This window comes from Anastrepha ludens, chromosome 5 (genome assembly GCF_028408465.1).
Source record: "Anastrepha ludens isolate Willacy chromosome 5, idAnaLude1.1, whole genome shotgun sequence".
NCBI lineage: Eukaryota > Metazoa > Arthropoda > Insecta > Diptera > Tephritidae > Anastrepha > Anastrepha ludens.
The window spans coordinates 50,855,537-50,877,473 of NC_071501.1; the positions used below are offsets into that span (position 1 = coordinate 50,855,537).

At 39.0% G+C, this 21,937-nt stretch overlaps 2 protein-coding genes across 5 annotated transcripts in view; both read left to right on the forward strand.

Moving 5' to 3' along the window:
* Positions 1-14,020, forward strand: part of LOC128865277 (dual oxidase) — an 80,444-nt gene extending 66,424 nt beyond the window's left edge. For all 4 annotated transcript variants that reach the window (XM_054105442.1, XM_054105441.1, XM_054105439.1 and 1 more), the window contains 10 exons: positions 2,039-2,388; positions 2,492-2,696; positions 2,767-3,170; positions 3,229-3,506; positions 5,129-6,777; positions 6,839-6,962; positions 7,043-7,293; positions 7,598-8,430; positions 8,503-8,631; positions 13,354-14,020. In XM_054105442.1, coding sequence (XP_053961417.1) covers positions 2,039-2,388; positions 2,492-2,696; positions 2,767-3,170; positions 3,229-3,506; positions 5,129-6,777; positions 6,839-6,962; positions 7,043-7,293; positions 7,598-8,430; positions 8,503-8,631; positions 13,354-13,482 — 4,352 coding nt within the window. In that variant the 3' untranslated portion in view covers positions 13,483-14,020. The remainder of the gene's footprint in view (positions 1-2,038; positions 2,389-2,491; positions 2,697-2,766; positions 3,171-3,228; positions 3,507-5,128; positions 6,778-6,838; positions 6,963-7,042; positions 7,294-7,597; positions 8,431-8,502; positions 8,632-13,353) is intronic.
* A 6,447-nt stretch (positions 14,021-20,467) lies between these two features.
* On the forward strand, positions 20,468-21,902 carry LOC128863929 (glucose-6-phosphatase catalytic subunit 1). Its single transcript, XM_054103354.1, has 5 exons — positions 20,468-20,550; positions 20,641-20,805; positions 20,875-21,346; positions 21,407-21,525; positions 21,625-21,902. The coding sequence occupies exons 1-5, from the start codon at positions 20,483-20,485 to the stop codon at positions 21,809-21,811; spliced, it is 1,011 nt and encodes a 336-aa protein (XP_053959329.1). The 5' UTR covers positions 20,468-20,482; the 3' UTR covers positions 21,812-21,902.
* The last annotated feature ends 35 nt before the right edge of the window (positions 21,903-21,937 follow it).

The following is a 21,937-nucleotide window of genomic DNA, read 5'->3' on the forward strand; positions in this document are numbered from 1 at the left end:
AAAAAGCGATGATCCGATCTGGAACGCTGCATAACTGCAACGGGTTTTGTGGCAAGCCCGAACAGAAAACTGTCGATCTTTCATCTAAAACTTGGAAGAAAATATGTTCGGTTGATGGTCGATATTGTTACAGCACACAATCCATGAGGTCAACATAGGAATCGGAAGCATTGAGGACCCGATTTGCATGAGAAGGCGGAGAGCACTGAGCATTTTCTCTGTGGGTATCCTGCATTTGCTAGAGCAAGGCTACGAATTTCGGGTTCCGATTTCTTGAGAATGAGTAATATTAGTTCTCTCAAACTGGAGAAATTTTCAGATTTGCCAAAGAATCTTGAAAGTTCTATTTTATCCTATCTCATTGTTTCTGTTACTTCTCTTCTTTCCTCCTTGACTATCTATCCTGTTACATTCCAGAGCTTTGAATATAATGGTGCTTCTTGGCTCAAGAGGTCAACCTCCTCAAGATCACCGCAGATAACCAGAGAAAACCTTGCCTTACATTGCATGAGACAACCAACCAGCTCGTCAGCCATCAGCAGTCCCGCCTAGTGCCGAAAGGGATGTCTTGCGACAAAACGACATAAACTTATACCAAATTAAATTTAAAGTTAAATTCCAAAGTTTACGAAGTTAAGTTTAAAGTTAAGTTACAACTTGGTAAAAGTTTATATTCTTAAAAGATACCACACTAGCACCCAGCCCATCTACTGCTGCTTTAATAGTGACCAACTTCGCTTTGATAACACAGAAGTGATCCAAAAGCCTAAATTAAAAAATAAATTTAATTTTACCGTCCACACCTTTTCCAATAGTCACTTGGAAATCATTGAATGTACTTTAGAAAGCATAAAATTAAATTATGTAATAATATTGATTCTGTCCTGGACTTTTATATCTCTTTTCTAGTTGATGTGTCGTGATCGGAAATTTTTAAACAGCATTCAATCATGCAAAGCATCCTAATAATATGATGATGATGATAACCATGGCTTTTTATTCTGTTCATGACATTGGCAATGAAGGCGTCTAATTATGATTGTTTTTGCGTTTGCTTGGCTATAGCTTCTTATTACCCTGCGGCTTATTAGTTTGTTATGGGACTTGTTGACTATCCAATTATTTAGAAGGTCAAGTTTGCAATAAATTTATTGTTAGCATCGATAGCTGGTATCTGGTTGATAGTATTTTTTGCAGCTATTACTGTTATTGATCTGGTGGTGTCTCAACAACAGGCAGATAATCCAGGTGACGTAGAGGACGCGCATACACTTATTTGTAGCTAAATCAATCGGATTCTGAGGTACATTTGACGGTTTGAAAACGTATAGACAGTTCATTAATAAAAGCTAGTCTATTTTTATCATCACACTGGCGATAAATTTTGAGGCAATTTTACCATTGTTGAAGATAGTTCTTATACATATATAACAGTGTAAATGCTAAAGAACTACAAGTAGAAGTCTCAGGCAGGCGAAGTAATGTTGTTGTTGGGTTGATAAGACATTATGTTAAATAGTCATAAATACTTACATCAGTTATTTACAGTAAATGCTCGTATATAGAGTCAGGGTCTTAACCAGAAAGAAATTGAATCACTTCATCTCTTGTGCATTCAAAACTGTAAGTGGAAGGAATTCATTTCTTATGAAGATTTTAGCTATCAGCCTAATGATCTCATTGCGGCATACAAAAGGCCTTTTAGCTCACAGTGGTGCATTGTTCTGCTACATCCAATTTTCTATCTAGCTATACTCCGATCCAATTAAATGCATAATAAAAGAGCATACGATTCCAGATCCAGATCTTAATAGAGATTGACAACAAAGCCAAGCCAAGAATTTATTTCGGCCCAGTAGATGTCGTCAGCGTAATTTTTAGTAGATATTTACACGCAAACAATCTACTTTACTACATTTTACTGTGAGATGATCTATAAAATGTTGTCAATTTTTTTTCATTAATTTCTAACCTCTGTGTCTCTTATGCTGACAACTTTATTTCTATAATTTCCATTAATTTTATTTCATTTTTGCAGATAGTCACTTGGTGCGGAAGGCGCCTCCTTCGTATTCCGATGGGGTCTACGCTATGGCCGGTTCAAATCGTCCGTCCACGCGTCGACTGAGCCGATTATTCATGGGCGGCCGAGATGGTTTAGCGTCCAAGCACAATCGCACAGCCTTTTTGGCGTTTTTTGGTCAAGTGGTGGCCAATGAAATTGTGATGGCTTCCGAATCGGGTTGCCCCATTGAAATGCATCGTATTGAAATAGAAAAATGTGATGAAATGTACGATCGTGAATGCCGCGGGGACCGTTATATACCGTTCCATCGCGCTGCATACGATCGTGATACAGGACAGAGCCCGAATGCACCACGTGAACAGGTAAGTTTGTGTGCGCAGAAATGTAAGAAATAAACAGATATTTAAGCATTTTTGCGTTTGAACTTTATTTTACCCCCAACCAAAAATTGCCTACACTTCACAGATAAATCAAATGACTGCTTGGATTGATGGCAGTTTCATTTACAGCACCTCGGAGGCGTGGCTCAATGCTATGCGGTCGTTTCACAATGGCACTCTTCTGACGGAAAAAGGTGGCAAAATGCCAATTAAGAATACAATGCGTGTGCCCCTCTTCAACAATCCAGCGCCAAACGTGATGAAGATGCTAAGTCCAGAGCGTTTATTTTGTAAGTTTGTTTCCGGTTTTAAGCAAATAAGTGCTCATTTTTTCATTTCGGCGTTTTGTTTACTCCTCAGTGCTTGGTGACCCGCGAACAAATCAAAATCCCGCTATACTCTCCTTTGCCATACTATTTCTACGTTGGCACAATACCCTCGCGCAACGCATCAAGCGAGTCCATTCCGATTGGAGTGACGAGGATATTTTTCAGCGTGCCCGTCATATGGTCATCGCAAGTTTACAAAACATTATTATGTATGAGTACTTACCAGCTTTTCTCGGATCCGGTGTAAACCCCTACGAAGGTTACAAGCAAGAGATACATCCCGGTGTTGGTCATATTTTCCAAGCGGCTGCATTTCGTTTCGGGCATACAATGATACCACCTGGTATTTATCGTCGCGACGCCAAATGTAATTATAAGAAAACACCTATGGGTTATCCAGCAATACGATTATGTTCCACTTGGTGGGACTCGAGCGTAAGTTACTTACTAAGGGGTATTTTAAATTGGTTCTTATAGATTTTTCTTCCTCCAGGATTTCTTCACAGATACCACGCTCGAAGAGGTGCTACTGGGTATGGCATCACAAATTGCGGAACGTGAAGATCCTGTGCTGTGCACAGATGTGCGTGATAAGCTGTTCGGACCCATGGAGTTCACGCGTCGCGACTTGGGTGCTTTGAATATCATGCGTGGACGTGATAATGGTCTGCCGGACTACAATACGGCGCGTGAAGCTTTTGGGCTACCTCGACGTAATGATTGGAAGGAAATCAATCCAGAACTGTTTGAGAAAAATCCCGATTTGTTAAGGTGCGTATAATTACAACGTTTACGACCCTCCTAACTTAAAGGAAAGAGTGGTAACGGGACGATGTAAGAAAAGGCGAGTTCGTCTATGTATACACGGATAGCTTAAAGCTCGAGGGCAGGGTGGGGGATGGTGGGTGTATATTCCGAACATCTGGAGATCTACTTTAATTTTCGGCTTCCCGACTACTGCAGTGTCTTTCAGGCTAAAATGAGGGCAATACTAAAAGCCGCGACACTGGTATAGTGTGATGGGATAGCTGGCGATGATATATACATTTTTACTGGTAGACAGGCGGCGATAAAATCCCTCAAAAAGTAGTCGAAACCTCCGCGGTAGCCAAGAAATGCGGCACATCTCTTAACGGGATGGCTGAATGATTTCCTTCGCGGCTTGACTGAAGTTGACTGATGAGTACACAGATAATGTCATAGGCATACCATTACAGGCTTGTAAGCTACTTCTTTTTGAAGAATGAAATGTGGCATAACGAACCCACCAGAAGTAACCGATAATTGTGGACGACTCTTAGTGCTAAACACACATAATCTCTGCTAAGTCCAAATAAGTAAGCAAGTCTTAGCACATTGATTCCCCTTATAACGTCTAATAGGCAACACCTAATAGGCAGACACGTCCAGAGAATGCCCGTGCAAACACATGACTTCAGTAGAAGCTGTCTATGCAGATGAGGAAGAGGCGATCTCGCACCTTCTACGCCACTGTCCTACTCTATCCAGATATAGATATCTCACTTTAGACAATTTCTTGATGAATTGGAACATCTGAGTAGTGTGGAAATCAGGAATCTTCTCAAATTTTTGAAAATACACCCTGGCTTTAGGAGAGATAAAGACAAGTTCCTCGCGCGGCAGCACAATGGCCTACGAGCCTGCGTGTGCCCCATAATGGACAGCCGCTTCAACCTAACCTAACCTAAAGTGAGTATAGTACAAATTTTAAAAATCACCTTGAGCTTCAACACGAGCTAGGTTTGATCCTATTATACCTAGAAGAGGAACTAGATTCTAGACTCAATATTGAAAATAATTTTCATAGGTTGTATCAGTTAAAAGATTGTTCCAGAAATCTCAGTCAATCCTCCTAAATTTTATGCTACAGGATATTAAAACGTAAATATAAAAACAGACCGATTTGGAAAATAAACAGATACTGATTCTAAGGAATTCAACAGATAATGAAGAATCTATGTATGGATATGTGACTGTAATATATAGTGGAAATCTTAGATGCATAAAATAAAGTTGTATGCTAGTTTTACGAGCCCAATGGTACCAAAATTACAAATTTCCCTTGAAAGATCTACTTACAAGGACAAACGTGATTTTGAACCACTAAAGTACAGGGCAATTAAAATGTGATTGGAGTGATTGACGAAGTGTTTAAGATACTGTTAGAAGTAAAAATAGTGTTAGTTAGTTGGCTTGGGTATCACTCTAGCCATTTGAGAAGACCGTCTACTCTAACCTAATACCCATTTGTAGCTAAAGTAATCGTTATTATTCAAACTATCAACTAATTATTATTATTATTGAATATACTTTCACTATTATTGGACTAAATCGCAAGAACTTTTCTAATAGAAAAACTCAAACCTTTCCAGAATGCTGATCTCTGCCTACAACAGTCGTCTGGATGACGTGGACGTCTATGTTGGAGGCATGCTCGAGTCGTACGGCCAACCTGGCGAGTTCTTCACAGTTATAATAAAGGAACAATTCGAGCGTTTACGAGACGCTGATCGATTTTGGTTCGAAAACGAACGAAATGGTATTTTTACACGAGAAGAAATCGAAGATTTGCGCAAGATAACCATGTGGGACGTTATAGTAAATAGCACAGACATCAACGATTCCGACATACAACACGATGTATTCATGTGGCGCGAAGGTGACCCCTGCCCACAGCCCATGCAGTTGAATGCTTCGGAATTGGAACCTTGCCAATACCTTGAGGGCTACGATTACTTCTCCGGCTCGGAGTTAATGTTTATTTACGCATGCGTATTTCTCGGATTTGTGCCCATACTATGCGCTGGCGCTGGCTACTGCGTAGTAAAATTGCAGAATAGCAAACGGCGTAAACTAAAGATACGTCAAGAAGCTTTGCGTTCAGCACAAAATAAAGGTTCTGTTGATAAGATGTTGGCACGTGAATGGTTGCACGCGAATCACAAACGATTGGTGACTGTAAAATTTGGACCGGAGGCGGCTATCTACACTGTGGATAGGAAGGGCGAGAAGTTACGCTCTTTCAGTTTGAAGAATGTGGATGTGGTGACAGTGGAAGAATCGTCAACAAATCATATAAAGAAAAAGCCATACATATTACTGCGTGTACCCAACGACCATGATTTGGTGCTAGAATTGGAATCCTATGGCGCGAGACGTAAGTTTGTTAAGAAGCTGGAAGACTTTCTCTTTCTGCATAAAAAGGAAATGACATTGGTAGAAGTGAACCGCGAGATCATGCTAGCACGCGCTGAAACCCGAGAAAGGCGCCAGAAACGACTGGAGTACTTCTTCCGCGAAGCATATGCGCTAACATTTGGCTTACGACCGGGCGAACGGCGACGCCGCTCCGACGCCTCCACTGATGGAGAAGTAATGACTGTTATGCGCACCAGTCTCTCGAAGGCGGAATTTGCAGCTGCATTAGGCATGAAACCGAACGATATGTTCGTACGCAAGATGTTTAATATTGTTGATAAAGATCAAGATGGGCGCATAAGCTTTCAGGAGTTTCTTGAGACTGTTGTATTGTTCTCGCGCGGCAAGACGGACGATAAGCTGCGAATTATCTTCGATATGTGCGACAATGATCGCAATGGTGTAATCGATAAGGGCGAGTTGAGCGAAATGATGCGCTCGTTAGTGGAGATGGCGCGCACTACCAGCTTGGGTGATGATCAAGTAACCGAACTAATTGATGGCATGTTCCAAGACGTGGGACTTGAGCACAAAAATCACTTGACATACCAGGATTTCAAGTTAATGATGAAAGAATATAAGGGCGATTTTGTAGCAATCGGCTTGGACTGCAAAGGTGCAAAACAGAATTTCCTTGACACCTCAACAAATGTGGCGCGCATGACTTCATTCAATATCGAGCCAATGCAGGAGAAACCGAGACATTGGATGCAAGAGAAGTGGGATAGCTATATAACATTCTTGGAAGAGAACAGACAAAATATATTTTATTTATTTCTTTTTTACGTCATTACGATTGTGTTGTTCGTAGAGCGTTTCATACGTGAGTAGATAATGAACTGAATGGGTGAAGACAATATTATAATTAATGTAAATTCTTACAGATTACTCCTTCATGGCAGAGCACACGGATCTGCGACACATTATGGGCGTGGGTATTGCCATAACGCGTGGCTCAGCGGCTTCGTTGTCTTTCTGCTATTCCTTACTGTTGCTCACAATGTCTAGGTGAGTTTCGACGACTGGAAATTTACATGTTTAATATCGATTTTTATATAGAAAATCTTATAAAAATTGTGTCCTTTCAGAAACCTCATTACCAAGTTGAAGGAGTTTCCCATACAGCAGTACATTCCGCTCGATGCGCACATACAATTCCACAAAATCGCAGCTTGTACTGCACTCTTTTTCTCGGTGCTGCACACCATTGGCCACATAGTTAATTTTTATCACGTCTCCACGCAATCCCATGAGAATTTACGGTGCCTTACGCGTGAGGTACACTTCGCCTCCGACTATAAACCAGACATCTCTTTCTGGCTGTTCCAGACAGTTACCGGTAAGCTTTCAGACATATTCAGCAAAGCGAGACAAAATCAAAAAAATCGAGAAATTTCGAGAAGAATGGCTTCAAAATTTTAAATTTATGATGTCTCTCCAAGTAAAAGTAACGACACATTTTCATCTAATTAGCTACTATTAATAGATATCTCCTTGGACTTTTTAGAGAACATAATCGAAAGTGGTAATTTTGCAAATAATTATCTAAAATCAAATTTGATGGATTATGATTATCCTGCAGTAAACGAGCAAAATGTTTTCAAGCCAATATTTATATTTCGACCCAATGTTTGTATTTCCAGGCATCACTGGCGTTCTACTATTTATTGTCATGTGTATCATTTTCGTTTTTGCGCATCCAACTGTGCGCAAAAAGGCCTACAAATTTTTCTGGAACACTCATCAATTATACGTTGGACTGTATTTGCTTTCACTCATCCACGGCTTGGCGCGCATCACCGGGCCTCCACGCTTCTGGATGTTCTTCCTGGGGCCTGGTATTATTTATACGCTTGACAAGATCGTCTCTCTACGCACCAAATATATGGCATTGGACGTTATAGAGACTGATCTACTACCATCAGACGTCATCAAAATTAAGTTCTATCGTCCACCTAATCTTAAGTATCTCTCGGGTCAGTGGGTGCGCTTATCTTGCACTGCTTTTCGGCCACACGAAATGCACAGCTTCACGTTGACTTCGGCGCCTCATGAAAATTTCCTTAGTTGTCATATAAAAGCGCAGGGCCCTTGGACTTGGAAACTGCGTAATTACTTTGATCCTTGTAATTACAATCCGGAAGATCAACCAAAAATACGTATTGAAGGCCCCTTTGGCGGTGGCAATCAGGACTGGTACAAGTTCGAGGTAGCGGTAATGGTAGGCGGTGGCATCGGTGTCACGCCGTATGCATCTATGCTGAACGACCTTGTGTTCGGTACGAGCACGAATCGATACTCGGGTGTAGCGTGCAAGAAAGTATACTTCCTTTGGATTTGCCCTTCGCATAAACATTTCGAATGGTTCATTGATGTATTACGCGATGTGGAGAAGAAGGATGTCACAAATGTGTTGGAAATACACATTTTTATAACACAATTTTTCCACAAATTCGATCTGAGAACCACTATGCTGGTGAGTTAGTTGCGAGGCTTTAGTAATAATCCTTAATGAGACCTTCACATATTTTTCATTTGGTTTTTACAGTATATTTGCGAGAATCACTTCCAGCGTCTATCGAAAACGTCAATTTTCACGGGTCTCAAGGCAGTAAATCATTTCGGTCGGCCTGATATGTCAAGCTTTTTGAAATTCGTGCAAAAAAAGCATTCATATGTAAGTATAAAAAGCCAATATCAAACACGAGTGTTATTTAGTTGTTTGGTGACTAACTCATTCCACATGATATCGTTAAAAAGAAGGTCTTTCAAACGGGATGCCTAGACGACAGTAATGAATAATTCCTAGACGTTACCTATTTATTTTTATATCATCGTTGGCATTTGTCAAGTAAACAGATGTACAATTTTACATTTTATAAAGCAACTCATTAAAATTATTGAAACTTATTAGGAAAATAGTCGATCTTTTAGAATAACACATAGCAAAATTCGTGATTTTTTATGGAAATAATCGTCCGAATGAGTCGGCAATTCAATGGTTGGTGCAAAAGAAATTGGTTCTGTCGAGTATAGAAAAAGGACTGGCAGATAAAAAACTGGACTTCTTTTTTCTGTGTTAGTTATTATACTCTAACACCACATGAACGATATAACTGGCGCATCAATCATTTGTTAGGTGCTTTGCTGACCAACTCCGCTGGTAGGTTAGTTAGATCTTCAGTCTTATACCGCCTTCGAACGGCAGATGGTCTTTCATGAGAGGTTTCTTAATGGCAGAAATATATTCAGAAACAATTTTTACCATCACTTGATGTTTTTCAGTCGCAGTGATAACAATAACCTATCCTCTTCATATTCCCAATCACATTTTTTTAAAAGTCAACGACAGCTCTAAATTTAAACCGCAATGGGATGCAAAATAGGATAGAAGAAGTAAGCCACGATATAGTGGAGCCTCCAGAATACATGCCCCTGCCGCCGAAGCGGGTGCATTGCCACTTGTGTCAATTCCACCTGGAGTAATATCCTCTGTGTTGTCCATTACCAAGGATCGTTTTTAGTCGGGACTCCTCCCTAGCCAGTTTGGTTCGCGGATGGCACCCTGATTATATGCCAACTTTGAGTAATCAAACGAGTGTTGAACCCACCCCATCAGGGAAGGCCACTCGTGTGATGTCAGGTGTTCCCTATCCACCATCTGGGACGTGCCCGATGGGAGATCAAGCAACTCCACACGGGTTGCGAACACGTACTAAATGATTAGAATTAATATAAATTTCCTTATGCACTGCGACCAGATTGATCTATTATGCGCCCCTAAATGCTTAATTTTAATTATTTAGTATTGCGAGGAATCGAACCAGCTCCTTAGGGAGCATTTGTAAGTCTTCATCCTCTAGTTGGTACGAGCCCAGGATTCTGTGTCTCCTGTGACCTAACGCTTCACAATTAGTGATTAAATGTTCTATGGATTTCTCTTCATCGCTGCAGAACCTGCACAAACTAGTCCCAGATAGTCATATAGTAGTGAAATGTTTATTGCAGGCAAAGTGGCGTATAAGTGCTCCACAGAGTAATCTAAGGCCCTTTTTATCTAAGGTTAGAGCATATTTTGCTGTGTTGATATTAAAGCTCAGAAACTTTTTGGCGTGATTAAGGCCGTTTGTACAGTTCCAATATTCCCTGATTTTATTTTGGATCCATTTTATTTAACCATTTCACATGAACCATGGCCAAAGCAGAAACCGACGATAACTCTCAGTAATATTTTATCATCAACCCTCAAAATGTAGTTGAAATGAACAAAGGATGCCAAATGATTGAGTCTCAACATTGGTTTAACTTCAGTGTTTGAAAACTTTGCCAATATCTCACGGTCGCGCCCTTGAGGTCATTTGCCGACATTGCTCGAAAGTGGAGTTTTACACTGAACTCGGGGACAAGTCGATTCCAAATAACACAAAATTTTTGGAGAGTATTCTCAATAAATTTTTTTTTAGTTCGTTTTGGCCATTGGTCTTGAAAAAATAACAAACAACTTTGCTATATCCAATCTAGGTAATCATGTGCCCGGTTCTTGGTTTTGCAGCACCTTATCGAACTTTCTTCCAGCTCATGCTCTCTTTAATATAGATGCAGCTTTATTCTGAATACTGTAAAGAGATTATGGTCCATATATTTCTATAAATCCATTTAATGCCCCGCATGCAATGGAACTTCATTTGGCTCCAACCACCTTATCACTTGCCTCTCTTTCAACACGTTCCTCCCAAATACCGGATTTGACGGCATGGCTGTTGGACCTCTTCAATAATGCTCGACAGTTTCCACCGGCTTTAGCAGAGTTCAGATTAAGTTGAGTTCGTCGAAAGAGGTTTTAGAGGTCTTTAACTCGAGATTTATTCGAAACGTGCAATAAGATATTTTCACTCTACGCTCGAGAGCAAGACAACACTCCATCTTTGCGGAAAATATATTACTAGAAATAATTCGAAAGCCTAAAATTCAATAAGAGTCCAGAAGGTTTTCTATATAACCATCGAGTCACGAGAAACTTTACAAATCGGTAAAGCTTAAGAAATTAAAATTAATAGAAAGATAGGATATCTATAAGTTTTTCTAATATAAATACGAATTCTATAGTGGGTCTAATGCTCCGTTAGTTATTCGCTACAAATCCATAAACTATGCATTAACAACAGAGTTTGGTATGATCAAGTTTCTTAAAGAATACCTGGCATAAGGTGGCCACAGTAACTTAGTGTGAATGTGGGCGTACGTATGGTACCGACTCAAGGAAGATAGATTACCAGGTTTAATCATCAGCTATGAAAAACAAAATTGTGAGAATAGCATCGGCTGCCACATCATCGGGGAATCGCAACAGTATTTTGCTTGCTCATTACACACGTTTTCACACACGCGTCCAATCAGTCGTTGTGCAGCCGGCAATGAAATAACGTGAACGCGTTGATTTTTTCGTTTATCACCAACACAATCTCAGTTTTATCATAAACAAACAAACCGCTTTTATGACCCCTGGTACGTCCAAGGATGCTGGATTTACAAGGTTTGCTCATTAACTATGGTAAAAAAGAAAATTGTAAGGAGAACTTCGACTGCCACGTCTCAAGGGATTCGGCAGCCACATTCTGCACGATCATTTTACATGTATTCGTCCAATCATTCCTTGTTCGGATGGCAAGGAAGTGGCATTGTGTTAATTTTTTTCATATACGAGGGGTGCCTTTTATATTTCGGGACTTGGCAGCCCTGGTGTTGCAATCTGGCAACTGACAGCTGTATCGCAAAGTTTGACATTTTTTGGCTTTTACGTACTCAGAACGTTTTGAAATACCAGCGCTATTTGTGTTGGTTACAGTAACTTAAAAGATTCATCTCGGTCCAAAAATGGAATTAAATCGCGAACATTTTCGTGCGATTATTTTTTACAACTTTCGACGTGGATTAACTCAGCAACATTGCATGGATGAACTTAATTCATTTTTTGGCGATGAAGCTCCATCAAGGACGAGTGTTTATCGATGGTATGGTGAATTCAATCGTGGTCGTAGTTCACTCCAAGACGAATTTCGTGAAGGTCGTCCAAAATCAGTTGTTATTCCGAAAACCATTGATGCTGTGCGCGAACTGATATTGCAAGATCGTTATGCGACCTATCGTGAGATTGAGACAATCTTAGGCATTAGTGGGACCAGCATACATTCAATATTGCATAAACATTTGACTGTCAAAAAACTTTGTTCGCGTTGGATCCCACACAATTTGTCAATCGCTCAAAAAAAGGCTCGTGTCGATTGGTCGAAGGAAATGCTCAAAAAATACGATCGCGGGACTTCGAAACACGTCTATGACATCGCGACAGGTGATGAATCATGGATTTACGCGTATGAGCCCGAAAGTAAACAGCAGTCGACTGTATGGGTGTTTCAAGATGAAAATCCAAATCCAACAAAAGATGTTCGCGCACGAAGCACTTCCAAGCAAATGGTCGCCTGTTTTTTCGGAAAAACTGGACATGTCGCAACCGTACCACTAGAACAACGCAGAACAGTAAACTCTGAGTGGTACACAACCATTTGTTTGCCAGTTGTCTTCCAAGAAATTAGGAAAACCAATCGCCAAAGACGGATCACTCTTCACCAGGACAATGCGAGCTCTCACACTTCGGCTCAAACAACTGCATTTTTGAGCACCCAAAACAACGAATTAATGGGTCATCCGCCGTATAGTCCTGACTTGGCACCGAATGACTTCTTTTTATTCCCGTACGTAAAAAACAAACTGAGAGGTCAACGTTTTTCGACACCTGAAGAAGCGGTTGCGGCATTCAGAATGCATGTTTTGGAGGTACCTCATTCAGAGTGGCAAAAGTGCTTCGACAATTGGTTCAAACGCATGCAAAAGTGTATAGATCTTCATGGAGAATTTTTTGAAAAACAATAAAGTGATTTTCGATGATTAAAATTTGTTTTTGTTCTCTAATCCCGAAATATAAAAGGCACCCCTCGTACCACCAACACAATCTCAGATTTTTTGCAAGCACATCCCCTGTTACATCAGCCCATCAGCTGATTCTGTCAAATTCGATCAGAGCCGAATAACGGTATGCTATTGAGCACACCTTCTCAACTCAAATTCGCTGCAAGCCAGTTAACGATCTGATCTTGTCCACACCTATAAAAATCTTCTCAAAATGATTGCATTTTTTCCGCAGAATAGTGTTCAGGACTAGGTGCTACAACTGTAGATGATGATTTTATAGGAAAAAAATCAAGACACCAGATCTTGGCAGAGAGCCCTGCCGAAAACTGATGAAGTTTTAAATGCCACATTTGTTCAATAATTATTACCTACGTACTATTCATAACTGCGGAATTCATTATTAATCATTTTTTAATTTCTTCCCAACTAGGTATCGAAAATTGGCGTTTTTTCATGCGGCCCAAGGCCACTCACCAAGAGTATAATGTCCGCCTGTGATGAGGTGAATAAAACGCGCAAACTTCCATACTTCATACATCATTTCGAGAACTTCGGTTAAATTGAATTGTATTTTAAAGAGGTTTACATAGAAAAACAACAGTAATGCAATCATTATCGCAACACACAGCCTTCAACATCCACTCGTAACTCGAAAGCACCACTTGGTTCTCTGAGTCAGAGCTTACATTTTACTTTGTAAGTAATTTTTTAAAAATAATCGTCGTCACCCTTCGAACAAATAAAATGAAGAGGACTAAGCTTAAAATTAAATTAAATCTAATTAAAAATGATATTAGTCAAAATAGCGATTTTCCATTATTTCCATGAGTATGGAAATCTTCTCATTATGAATTTTTCTAGAGAAATTAAGAATTGTCATTGTATTGAATGTTTGCATATGTATGTATGTATATGTATATACTTTTACCACATATATCATCTTTTGTAAAAGTATTGGTACTCTTACTACTCCATAACAAACGATAGTTGTAATATTAATTATTTTACGACTTATTCTTTCAACTCAAGTTTATTTATTGAATCTCATTTGTTATCCCTTTGTAAAAATCTGATGTAATTATTTATTATATGAACTCATTAAATTTGTAGTATGAGATAAAAAATATAATGCAACGATATGTGTTTTATTACAGTTATGTACACTTCCCTCCGACGGTATTAGAGGTATTTTCTAAAAGCATTTATTTATTACGTATCTGAACAAAAAAAAAATAATTTCCACTCAAGTTTACAAGCTCAACCTTGAAAGATAAAATAAGACACAAATTCACATAAAAAAGTATTGACACAGGTAGCGTAATCAGCTTGCTCCATTGCAGCTGTAACGCGCTAATACTTTGTGTGTCTTACTTTAGACTGAATTCCGGCCAGCAAACGTCTCTTCATACTATTTACCAGATTTGAAGTTTCGGAAGGTGTTATTTTATTCCATTCAGTAATTATTGCCTCTTTTAGAGAATCCTTTGACGTTATGTGGTGAGATCGTAACCTCCGTTCCAGAAGATGCCACACATGCCCAATAGGATTGAAGTCCGGCGATTGGGGGGTGTTTTAAGCTGTTTGCAATGGCATATCAACCACTCCTGCACAAGATAAGACGAATGTTTTGGGTCATCATGGACATTGGAACATTAAGTTGTCCCTTTAAGGTCCAGTTTTTCGACACTTGGACTTAAAGTTTCTTTAAGAATGTCGCGATACACATGCGTATCCATAGTCTCATCTATGAACACGAGCTTTCCAACACCAGACCATCACATTTCCTCCACCGTGTTTAAGTGTTTTGAGCAGGTTGTTCTCTTGAAACTCTTTATTTGGCTCCCGCCAAATCTTTTGTGCTCCATCTGACCCAAATAAATTGAATTTTGATATGCTCCAAAAAGCGTCGGGCTCATTTAAATGCTGTTTATCAAATTCTAGCCTCTTTTTGTTCTTTACCTTCGAAATGAAGGATTTGCGTGGAGGAATTCGGCCATGATACCCAGCCTTATATGGGGTATTCCGAACAGTTTAGGGGTTGAAATTGTTTTCAAATGAATTTTTCAGGCTCTCGCATAATTTGACAGCCGAAGTTTTTGGTTTTTGTGCCACCGTGGACACCACGATTCGCTCCTGTCGTTCGGTTAATTTCTTTGGGCGGCCAGATCTGCTCTCCGGAGCTATTTTGCCAGGATTGCAATAATACATAACGATGTTTCGAACGCTGGACCATGATTTATCGACAAGTTTGCCAATTTCGCGATAGGATTTTTTTCTCAATACAGTCCCACGGCCCATTTTGGTCTATGGAAAAGAAAAGAAACAAACACCAAACTTAAAAATTTTCGCATTTTGGGTATAAAAAAGCACCAAATTTACTGCGAATAGCAAATGATTGGCAACACTTCACAACTCAGCTAATACGACGTCACGCACTCTCTGATGGGCGGAATCTTGTTTCTATCATTCTTGGGAAGGGAGATGCCAGCGGTCGGCAAAAAATGAGATTGAATTGGTCGTATACGAAAAAATTAACAGCTACCGCACATGTTACGTCGTTGCCGTCCAAACTCTCTCTTTTTAAGTGAACCGCGCTCAGGAACACGTTTGAGCACTTGGCAATATCAAGCGCGCAGTGGAAGTAATTGACATTGCGATGCAAGAACTTCAGAGCGACTTGGCCGCATTGGATGAATCTATTTTATTTGTTCATCTCAATATGGGGAGATTTACTCAGTCAGGGAGTCATTATACGAGATTTACTAAAAGAGTATGTTTTTAAAGAGCGAATCCCGATGATTTCACCGGAATTGGCATTCGAGTTCAGAAGGCTGCTATTTCGCTGCATCTGACTTTCAGGGATACCATTAACAAATCACAAGACCAATCTTAACTTGGAGTTTCCATGTTTCGCACATAAGCAATTGGCATGTCGCGTGATCCCGAGTCGAGATCTTTATGTAGTTGAGGGTTGCCCTTATTTATTTTAATTTCTGCGAATGTTGATGAGGTAGGGTATATTCAATAACGCATTATAATGCGCAACGTACTTTTGCAGTGTTGGCAATGCGTTCAGAAATGCAAATATGGCAGTACTGCAAATGCATCGCGTTCGAAAACGCCATTTTTGTATCAAACGTCGCGCATTATTTGCAGGAAAAATTTTAATACTGCCAATCTATCAATTGCAACACTTGTCACATTGGCAGTGCTGCCAGCGCTGCAATTACTGCGCATTTATAATGCGTTTCTGAATATACCCGGAATCGGCTTCAAATACGCCGAATTAGCCTTGATAATCGTTTCATCGTCCATTTTGTTTTCCTTCAAATTTTTGCCTAACTATTGCCCAAACATATTCAATAAGGCTTGCTTCAGGCGACCTTCATAGGTCAATCCGAAATTTCAGTGCCATTTTACTGTTTCCACTCTACACACATTCCGCTACGATACTTGGGATCGTTGCCTTTTTGTAAACCCCAAGATAGGCTAGTTCTTTTAAGCTTCTTTGCAACTGACGGCAAATTGTATTCTTCAAAACTGCATTCAAATTGACGGTAAACACAAATAAACATCTTTTTTCGGAGAAGCAGCCCCAAACACAAACCTTAACTGGATGCTTAGCAGTTCGTTGAAGTTGTTGATTATCAACGGTACGCCAGACCAACGTATGCAACTATTCGTTCAAAATGAAGATTCATCCGTGGATATTACGTTTGCTAATTTCCGTTCTGAATTTTCTTCAGTCCATGCAAGTCTTTTTTCAATGTGTGATAATGAGAAGTGGTTTTTTCAATGCGGTCCGGAATTTGACGTCTTCTGTACGTAAATTTCCTCGAATCTCGTCTTTGGATACATTAACACCATTTTTGCTTAAAACTACTTCAATTTCACACAACGCTAAGTTCGGCTTTAGGTTTGTTCATGTAAAAATTATCCAGTAACTTGTCAGTAAATTAATTTCCGAGAACTCTCTCTCAAAGAGAAAAATATCAAAAAAAAGTACATGAACACAAAACCAGTAACGATTTGCAAGTTTTACGAACAGCTGATTAAATTGTTGGCAGGAAAACTCACGAAAATTAAAAATGATTTGATCACTTGAGCTACCTCGTATTGAATTACAAAAAAAACAAAAAAGCAAATAACTGAAATGTCATTTTCTATCTCACTTTTCCCCACTTTGCAAGTTTTTTGGGTACATGAATACCCCAAACGTGATAATTTGTAACAATTGTTACAAACTATTTGCTTCATGAACAGACCTTTTGTCGCAAACAAATCGCTGATCAGTTGATCTTGCTTTGGAGAAGCATTTCTTTTTGGACCTCGTGCGAGGAACTCTTTTAACTTCGGTATACCATATTTTGCTGCGGATGGCCGTGACATTTTTATACCTTTCGGGTGCGTACACCCTAAAAACTGTTTCAAATCGTTTTTCATACACGGAGCTCATTTTGTAAAAATACAAACTAACAAATTACACAGCGCGTATTGTAAGCACCATTTTGTAGGCACCATTTTACCTTGATATTAATTTCTGCCAAAATAATCGTAATGGGAAAACGATATTTTTTCTTTCTAACAGATATTGATTATCTTTACATTTTATTGCAAAATACACGCTAATATAATCGTTTTCGTCTGATAATATACAATAGAAAAACTGAAACCACCTTATAAATAGCCCAGGGTATTCGGGTAAAGTGGGCCTCTAGATAAAATCACCAAAAACAATTGTAAGAGTTAATAAGAAGACATTGAATTTATTCATATATTTTTTTTATTTTAATTAATGACTTTCTTGGTTGACTATTTGAAAAAAATACCAGTCTAACGGTCAGACGCGATAGAAGTGAAACCTTCCGTAAAACAAACTGAGAGAGAATGAGACGAAAGCAGCATTAGGAGCGGGATAATTATAGGTTCATTATAATATTGCTATAAAGTTCATATTTTATTTTCTTCATTTTATTATTATTCATCCTCAATGTTTTCAATTTCAACAAATGATACGAGTGGCTTATGATAGCTAAAATATGATACAAATGCTTTGGTTTCGATGTTGTCAACATATCTTTGAAATACCGCGTCAATTGTTGTTTTTGATCGTGTTGTCGATTCAGTGCGATTGTTACACATTTTTAAATTGAATGTTGAATTGAGAAAGTCAATTAAAGGAACCGCTGTGTCCAATCCAAAATTTACGTTAAAATCGCCACTTAAAATCATTGGAACTTTATCGTACTCTTTTCTAAGTATCCGCGATACTTCTGGTGTATACTTTATTAAATTTTCGTGAATGAATTCCGTGATGCTATTTATTGCTTGATTCGGTGAAATATAAAATGCCACAATTAAAACTGTTTTTCCATTGCTCAATCTGATTTCGCATGCACATATTTCTTCCACTTTAGAGAACTGAACAGCCAGTGATTCTAGTTGCTGTGCATTCAGATCTATCTGTGGAGTTACAATACGAGCACCGTCATTTTGATTGTGTTATATTGCAACACCGCCTGCAATTGCGGTAAATATTTAAAAATGAAAATATTTACGAATATAAAAATACGGACGCAATACAGCACACGCGGTTGCTATTATGAGCGTCGTAACGCGTATATTACACAGACGTACTAACATACACACAAACATTCGTAGGACGCTTGATCTAAGCAAGTATTAGCTAGCGTAGTATAGGTATACATAATGCCTTCTCGCTCACCGTGGCTCCGTAATACGCAGGCGCGCACACATACGTACTAGCATACATACGTATGAGGCTTGAACTAAACACCAAAGCAAGTAATAGGCAGTGTAGTATACATACTACAATACTCACTATACTAGCGTGGCTCAGCAGTACGCAGCCACACACATATACGTATATCAACATATAACGCTTCGTAGCCAAGAGTGGTGTCGCTTTTTCGTTTCATCGAGTCTCAAATCACTCCCAACGATTCTAAAGAAGTTTTCACTTCAAAAAAAAGATTAAACTTAGGTAAATATAAATCAATATTCTGTAAAGTAGGTGGTGGAAATTTGTGTTTCTCATACTCTTGCTTAAGTAAATCTAAAAACATTTTTACCATTTTCTTTTGTGAACTCATTGCTCTATTAAAATACGTTAAAATACGTTGGAGAGCGAAAAATAAGCTGTTTTTGTGCCTGCGCAGGAATCCATGCAGCCAACCTTTCCCTGCAAATTGCTTAAGGACCGAAAATTTGTTTGGCACTTTGGCAATTCCGTCAATTGAAACGCCAGGGAACGAATATCGTGTCTTGTGAGGCCGCAAAGTCTTGATTCCATTTCTAATATACATATATTTTACAAGGTATTTTTCTGTGGCTTCGTCCAGTAGTGGGGTTTTTAAAAGCAGGCTAGGGGATGCATTACTCCTTGCCATTCTTTGTAAAGTAAAACGCGGCACATCAAAAGTCTTTGATGCAAAAAGTGTGCCCATCTACTCATTCCTAATAGCTACAATAGCTTTTCTCATAATACCGGGGTCCCATTTCCTTATTTCTCGATTTTTGGCATGTCTAAATATGTATGTATAATTGGGAAATACCAAACAGGAAAATTAACGAGAATTAGGAAAATACTAAGGGAGTAATGTGGCCTACTAGTTCACAATACCCGACGCTGGCTAGCCCACATTAGCCACTGTACCACTTACAAGAAAAAAGTATGTATTACAAACTTTTAAAAAATGCAGAATAGTTTAATTATTTATTCTATCTGAACTTTCACACTCTAAAAATAATCACTTGCTAAAAAATACCATTAACATTACACGCCACTGAAAAACAAATCGACTGCGCTTCACAAAATATTTTGATCAACTGCTCATCAGTAAAGAGTCCAATTCAAAAGGCGAACAGCGTAAAACATCCGTTATATGAATTTTGAAGTTCATAAGAAATCTTCTTGGTGCATGTTCGTTATTATGAAAAGTACAGACGTGGACCACATTACTCGAATAGCCCACAATACCCGATCTTACGCTACCTATTTGACAGCATTTACATTTTTTTATAACGGAAATCTAAGATTGAATTTTGCCGGTCACGCTTCTATTAGACTGAACTCTATTAGATTTCCTGCAATTGCGCACAAAGCACAAACATTTTAAGATTTAAAAAACATTTACCCTCTTGAAACCTGTAATATATTAAATTTTATCTACTCATTTCTAGGGCTCACAATAAGTTAAAATGTTCAACTTTAAATGCTTGGCAGGTAAAATTTTTTGTTTACACAAACATAAAAAAACGATGATTAAAGGAGTTCCTATTATATCCGGCTAAGGGATATATATCACTCCAATATTGCAAATATGTTTAGTAAGTGTTTTACGCTACAACAAGAACAACAAAATGAACAATTGGTAACAGAAATTAAGTGTATTTTTTTTAAAGAATGTTAAATGAGATATGCGCATGCCCTTGAAATGTCAAGGTAAAATGCCGGTAAGTATACCATATGACAAGCCAAGTACAGCAAGAAAAGGTGAAATTTTCAGTACAAATTTGTTTTACTTAGCTCCATAAAAATGTGGGAGGATTCACTTGCTACACTTTATCATGTGGAAATATTAACGGTGCAGTGGGCGCAAAATGTGTAAGTCAAGCAACAGCAATAAAAAATTTTGGTAAAACCTACAAACTTTGCATTTACATAACAACCCACGCTGTTTCCACCTTTTTACAGTTTAACGCCTGTAGAACCGGCACTCCTGCTGCTCAGCGAACACTTGAAACCAGCGAAGTTAATAGATATTTATGTGCCATTCGTGGGTGCATTCAGCCATCAGCTATTGGTGCGTTTGGTTGGCGCATTAGGTGTCATCAATGTGCTCTCCTCGCTAATCAAATGGTATTTGTGTTAATAAATGTGATTTTTGATGCAAAAAAAAGAATACTTGTCCATCTATACCTTTGGCAGGTCTTTTCCAGCGAGTCGGCCCTACTGGTGGATACGTGAATACAATGAAACAATCCCATTACAGCAATACCGTGGCACATGCGAAACTACGGCAGCCTTTCCTTCGAGTCATTGCCTTTCATTCACCATATTCATTTATTTACTGATACTGTACTTCTTGCCCGCTTGTTGGAACCACCTGAAGTGGCCTATGCGTCATCTGAGCGCCATTTGCAGGGCCGGAGTCATACTAGCAGCCACTTGCATGGCTTTCAGTCGCATTTATTTGGGTGCGCAATTTCCACATCAATGCCTTGTGTCATGCTTTGCGGCCATAGCTGCTCTGCATACATTCGATGAGTATCCCGATTGGTTCTATACTCTAAATCGCTTCAAGGCAGTGTTGATTGTTTTCTGCTTGAGCCTGCTGCCAGTGATAATCTACTTTGGCATGTTGCGGCTGGATTTGGATCCACATTGGTCGGTGCGAATGGTGAGTGTGGCAATAGAAATTTATTCATTTGACAATAACCGAGACAAATTGGTTGAACAGGCTTTCAAGTGGTGTGTGGATCCAGCACAAATGCGTCACGAGGAGAGTTCAATTTTTGTGCTCGGTCGTGACTTGGGATATCTAATGGGTGTAGTACTCTCAGCGCCGCTCTACAAAAGGTAAACAAGAATATTTAGAAACATAAAAATTCATAAGCCATAAATTTGAAAAAGTATTCCAAATCACCATTTTAAATTATGATAATTTTACTTTTTCAGCTACGGAAAAAAAACCGTTATCGGCAAACGCTTACCATTGCTGCTCATCTTTGAAGTACTCAATTATTACGCGCGTCTGGAGACGCCGAAAAGTCACGGTCGTGTTGCATTTGTCACATATGAATTTTTGCGAAATGCTATGCATTCATTCACACTTTTAACAATTTTACCAAAAATAGCAACATAGTTTTTAAATTGAATAAAGTGGCATCTACTACAGCAGCCGGTCCTGCCAAAAAATTTACGCTACAACAAAAAACTTGTTTGTATATATTATATTTCGAAAGCTTTTAAAGTTGGAATATAATTTAGA